The sequence below is a fragment of the Rhincodon typus genome, chromosome 7, assembly GCF_021869965.1.
Source record: "Rhincodon typus isolate 14 chromosome 7, sRhiTyp1.1, whole genome shotgun sequence".
NCBI lineage: Eukaryota > Metazoa > Chordata > Chondrichthyes > Orectolobiformes > Rhincodontidae > Rhincodon > Rhincodon typus.
In genome coordinates, this window is record NC_063338.1 from 59,916,106 (window position 1) to 59,922,113 (window position 6,008).

Genomic DNA, 6,008 nt, shown 5'->3' on the forward strand with positions numbered 1-6,008 from the left:
GGATTAATAACAGTTCTACAGACATTTGTGTTATTGTGAAAATAATACAAAAAGCAGCCAGATTTTAGCTTTGTATCTTAAACATCCAGAAAGAACAGTCTCTTGAGGGTCATTTCATGATGCGTGATCCATCTGTGGTATATCTAGCTTCTTCATGCTAGGGGGCCCTGTTGTGGCATAGTGTCCCTACCTCTGGACCGGGAGGCCTAGGTTCAAGTCCCATCTGCTTCAGAGGTGTGCAATAACATCTGAGCACATTGATTAGAAAAAAAGAGGTCAATTTTAAAAAAATTAAAAATGTATGCAACTTGCTCCTTCAGTTCTACTATCCACAATACCTTCAACAACTTGCATTCGTGTGGAATGATCAATGAACTAAAATCCCCAATCTGCTCCATGAGAAATATACAACTTGATGTCAAGCAATAGCTCAAAACATAGAGAATGACCATTTGTATGACATGACCAAAGGTACCGTTATTTTAATGAAAACTTTGAACAAAAAGTTACATTTTTGTACATAAAATATTTAGTAATCATAACTATGGTCAGCAAAGGACATCTTCAAATCAAAAAGAGTAGCTGAACCCAAGACTGACCTACACAGATTCTTAAGGGCAGGGAGGAAAGTGAAGTTAGGGCCACAATCAGATCAGACATTAATTATTTTGTTGTTCTTAATTGGCAGAGCAGCTTCAATTGGGCAATGGCCCAGTGCTCCTACTACTTATTTGGCCATGTATAACAAGCAACACAATTCTATGAGAAATAGTTGTGAACAAGTATTTTTTTTTAAAGAGGATACAATTATAAAAATACGATGTTACACAATCAAATACTAACATTGGTTCATAGAAGTGGGAAAACAATTAAACAACAAAGGAGAATAGATTTTCTAAGCTAAGTAGGAAAACTAAGAATACAACCTCAAATTATGCTAATGTTGTAAAAGCTTTCCTAACATTTGCAAGAAATGCAGAGAAGTTGTTGGTTTCTTTGAGTTTTTCCTGCAGTGAAGGCATACATTCCAGTGGTGGTTCACATGATGTAACTGAAATGATAAAGGAAAAAAGCAGAATGTTAGCTACCAGAAATTGATGATAAATAGCATACTGTTACAATCATATTTAGGAGCTTTCTTCTGCTTTGCTTCAGTGATCCATACAAAAGGCATGAGGTCAAAATTTGGCAAGATCTGAAAGTGAATTCAAAAAGTGTGGACTAGCCCCATAATTAAAAAAGAATTACCACAAAACTGAATTGTTGTAAAATCCTGACTGAATCACAGTGCTCAAGAACAATCACAGTGCAGGGTGGGGCCAGTATGTGGCTGCAGTTGACATCAAAGACTCCAGGCAACTCAGGATGGGCAATAGATATACATCCAAAGACCATAAGTATTAAAGGTTATTCAATGTCCCACCCCAAGTCATATCTGTATCACTCACACAATGCCATTTTAAAATGTAAATGACCTAATCAGACAAGAAGTGAGCTTGCTGCTCAATTAATAGTCCCAGTGAAAGAGCACAACCATCAAAGGCGTATGACAATCATGCCAGACCTACTGTTGTCTTGCAGAACATTGGAGGATAGGCAGCCTGACTGTACGAAAAAGTTGATAAACCAACTTAAAGGTAAATGAACCTGATCTCACACTGAAAAACTTGCAGTTAAGCATTTGCATCATAAGCATGTTCATGCTTCCACATTTGAATGTGACAGGCAGTCAGCATCACCTAGAGGAGCAGGCAAGAACAGAATCTCAAGGCAGTAGGTAGAGACACAGCTAGATTCAATATAGCTGATTGGAATTGGTTTATGCTCCGCTATCGAGCAAAGAATGTTTTTTGTGGTCAAGGTCGTTCCTATTCTAAAGTATTAACATAGTATACAGATTGGTAATGTTAATAAGCTTACTAAAAAGTGAATATTGTGATTAAATAATGAAGGCAAGAGAGGTAATGTGTCAACGCTGCAGATCCTGGACACCATCGTGATCCAACGCAGACGTGTCTGCCGGAAACACCTTGGAGGTTGAACTACGATACGACAATGGTGGGGTGGAGGGGAGGCGGTAGTTATTTGGCTTCTTTTACCAATAGGCATTAACACCATTTAGGATATGGTCTTTGGTCAGGGACTCTGAGTAAGGCAAGAAAGGAGACCCAGAAAGTTGGAATGTTAACCTCTGCAATTTGAACATATCTGAGATACTCTCAACTTGTTTGGATCAGAACATGGACTGTAGAGTGGATCAGCAAACTGACACCATGGCACTAAAATTTAGGAAGCCATTCAAGAGGCTGAAGCAACAAAGGATATAATAGTAATAAGGAGAGTATAGTGAAAGGGATTAACACCAAGGAATGAATGTCCGGATGACTGCCGCCTGCCCAGTGCAAAGGAACTTGCAGTGGGAGATTCGATTGGTCACGGTCCAAGTAGACACCAATAACAGAGCTAGAAAAGAGGATCGGCTGACTAGGTGGAGCTAGGAACTAAATCAAAAGGCAAACCCTCAAAAGATAATCGTTGGATTATTACTCAAGCTATGTGCAATTGGCATAGGGTATATAACATTTGAGAGAAATGAATATGAGGTTCAAATACTCATGTGAGAGAAGTAGGTTCCAGTTTGTGAGGGCTGTACCGTTAAGGCAGGCTTGCTGGGGCCAGTGCTCTTATAGTTTTAAATGGTTTCTAAATCGTGAGGCAAGGGATCAAATATGGAAAAATGTCTCACCTTGTGTTAAAGCAAAACGTAAAACGAAGATAATATAAATATGGGAAGTAAAGGTCAGACAATGGCAAGAAGGAATATAGAAGAAAAAAAAATTGCAACATTTGGTCTTGATTGCTGATATATTCCCAATATAACTCTCCAAATGAGCATGTCATCTGGTATCATTCTTCTGCATTCCTCCTGTAACCCTGCACATTCTTCCCTTTCAAATAACCATCCAATTCCCTTTTGAATGCCTCAATTGAACCAACATCCACCACACTCAGTGCGTGCCAGACCCTATCTACACATTGTACGATAAAGTTTTTACGCTGTATCACTTGTGCTTTGTTTGCTAATTAGTGTAAATACAGAGAAAGTGTTCTAATCCGTGAAATGATTGAGAACAAGAGTTCAACTTTATAGACCTTCCATGATTTTGAACATTTCTATCAGATCTTGTCTCAGCACTCTTACCAACGAAAAGGCCCAACTTCTCGAATCAGTTTTCACAATTAAAATCTTTATCTCTGGAACCATTCACTCAAGCCTCTTCCAGATCCTCTCCAATGCCTCCACATCCTTTGTAATGTCTGGCGCCCAGAACCAGACACAGTGTTCCAGCTTCGGCAAATCTAGTGTCTTAGACAAGTTCAACATAACCTTCTTGCCCTTGTATTCTATGCCCTATTGATGAAACCTGGGATACTGTATGCTATATTAGCTTCTCTCTAAATCTGTACTGCCACTTTTAATGATCTGTGCACATGATCTCTCTGCTCTTGCACCCCATTTAGAGTCGTACTCATTCATTTATATTGCCTACGTTATTCCTACCAAACTATATCATCTGACACTTCTCTGTATTGACTTGCACATGCCAAATTTTGAAATTGTACACCAAGGTCTAAATCATTAATATGTATCAGAAAGTGCAAGATTCCCAACACTGACCCTTGAGGAACTCCACTACAAGCCTTCCCCAGACTGAAACATGCATTACTCTTTGCTTCCTGTCAATCAACCAACTTTGTATCCATATTGCTATTATCCTTTTAGTTCCACGAGTTCTAACTTTTGCAAGGTCAAATGTCTTCTGTTACTTGCACTCATTTCTGTAAACAACAGTCACAATTTTTCAAGCCACATTGAATGTACAATTTTTAAACTGATCTTCACCAATTATCCGTCCATGCCATGTGCATGTGTATGATCACGTTTCCATTGATGGGGTCAGTGGCCTAACTTGAATAATTTACTCAAGGCGTGCCAAAACCTTGATACATAAGAGCTCTAACACGTATCTTCTGATCAATTTCAACTACTTGGGTATTATACAGTTGAGCTATCCATGGAAATGTAAATATCACAGATGCAAGCATTAGTAGTCATCACAGATTGAAACTGAAAATACTAAATATTGAAAGAATTCTTACTTTCACACCTACAGAGCAGTTAAGTTTAGAAACAAGCTTTCAGGAAGATGCTGGATAAATATACAGTTGTGATGCATTACTTATAGCGTATGCATGTGCTGGAAATATTAAATATTCTAAAGCACATACTGGTTGTAATACAGCTGAGATTAAAAAGAGCAGGGTTATTGCTGTTTGGAATGCAACAGAGCAAGAACAGGTCAGAGGATTGCATATTACTTTTGGAGATCACTTTTCCTTAGAAGATTAAACAATTGGATTTAAAGTCTAACAGCAATGGGGGCATGGTGTAGGAAAGAGTTGGTAGATTTTATGAAAGAAACAGGCTTGTTGGCTTCAAATTATTTTCACTCATTTACATTTGTTCGTATGCTCTTAGGTAGGTTCCACATTACAATTTTCAAAAAAAGCCTTACCTTCATAATTTCCTTCTTCACTGAATTTCAGCAGAAATGTAAATGGCTGCTCAGGACTTTTATGGCTGATGCATCTGAAGATAAACTGGAGTTGTTCCCCTTTTGAAGAACCATTAAGTTAGTATTACACCACAAAACACAAATAGTAAGTTCTATAAAAATATCTTCACAAAGAATGATTTCAAATTCAATTAACAGATTCACGTCTTACCCTTCATAAAGAAAAAAATGCCTCTGGTTGCTACCTGCTGACAGGTTTGCAAAGTACAACTGCATTTTTAAAAACTTGATACAAGTAACAATGCTAGAATCTCAGTCTTAACAGTATTAAATCTAATTCCACCTGCTATTTTTTAAAATTCAAGAAATTCAATGTCAAAGTCAATCATTATTGTAAAAGTCAAATAACTGAGCTAGAGGGTGGCACAGTGGCTCAGTGGTTAGCACTGCTGCCTCACAGTACAAGTGACCCAGGTTCGATTCCAATCTTGAATGACTGTGTGAAACCCATGTCTGTATGGGTTTCCTCTGGGTGCTCTAGTTTCCTCCCACAGTCCAAAGATGTGTAGGGTAGGTGGACTGGCCATGCTAAATTGCCTACAGTGTCAAGAATGTTCAGGTTAGACATGGGAAATGCAGGGGTAGGAGGAGTCTGGGTAGGATGCTCTTCGGAGGGGTGGTGTGGACTTGTTGGGCCAAATAGCCTGTTTCCACACAATAGGGACTCCATGAAATGTAGTATAAACTAAATTAGACCAAACTAAATGTGTCAAGTTTAAAACAGAAATTGGAAATATTTGTATATGGCAACATTTTGTACAAAAATATCGAGCTGAAATATTATACTATTTGCACATGTTTCAAGGATAAATGATTGCCAAATTCAAGCAACTCAAAATCCACGTCATTTTTAATGAAGAACAAATTCCTCGATCTTACCCTGCACCTTCCGAATTTCCAGGCCCATTCGCTTCTTGAACATTTCTGCAGATAAATTTAATTCCTTCAGCTTTGCTTTATTTTGGTGTTTTTGTGTAGAAATTACTGCTTATGAAGAAAGAACTAATTATTTTCATGGTTAAAAAGAGCAATTTTAAATGAATAGATTCAATAATGAATTATTAGAATAAAGATTAGTAAATGCCACTAAATTCAAGATTACCAATAGTTTCCAATTTTATGTACATTGTTGCATATGCAATTGGAAACAATTAATTTATTTATTTTTGTCCACATCAACATTATTTGACTTACATGTTTTGCTACAATTGTACATTGCTTTGCCAAAACAACACTATGCTTGTACTCAAGTTTTAGACAGGACATACTTGCCTTAAGGCAGTAGAACAAAATCTCATTAGATTGTTATAACAAGGTGTGGAGCTGGATGAACACAGCAGGCCAGGCAGCATCAGAAGAGCAGGAAAGCTG

The 6,008-nt window shown here is 37.7% G+C and overlaps 1 protein-coding gene across 2 annotated transcripts in view; it reads right to left on the reverse strand.

Annotated features, from left to right (window-relative positions):
- Nucleotides 1-457: 457 nt before the first annotated feature.
- Nucleotides 458-6,008, reverse strand: part of spc25 (SPC25 component of NDC80 kinetochore complex) — a 42,250-nt gene continuing 36,699 nt past the window's right edge. For both annotated transcript variants that reach the window (XM_020526325.2, XM_048598804.1), the window contains exons 6-8: nt 5,517-5,621; nt 4,578-4,676; nt 458-1,051 (exon numbers count right to left, since the gene is read on the reverse strand). In XM_020526325.2, coding sequence (XP_020381914.1) covers nt 933-1,051; nt 4,578-4,676; nt 5,517-5,621 — 323 coding nt within the window. In that variant the 3' untranslated portion in view covers nt 458-932. The remainder of the gene's footprint in view (nt 1,052-4,577; nt 4,677-5,516; nt 5,622-6,008) is intronic.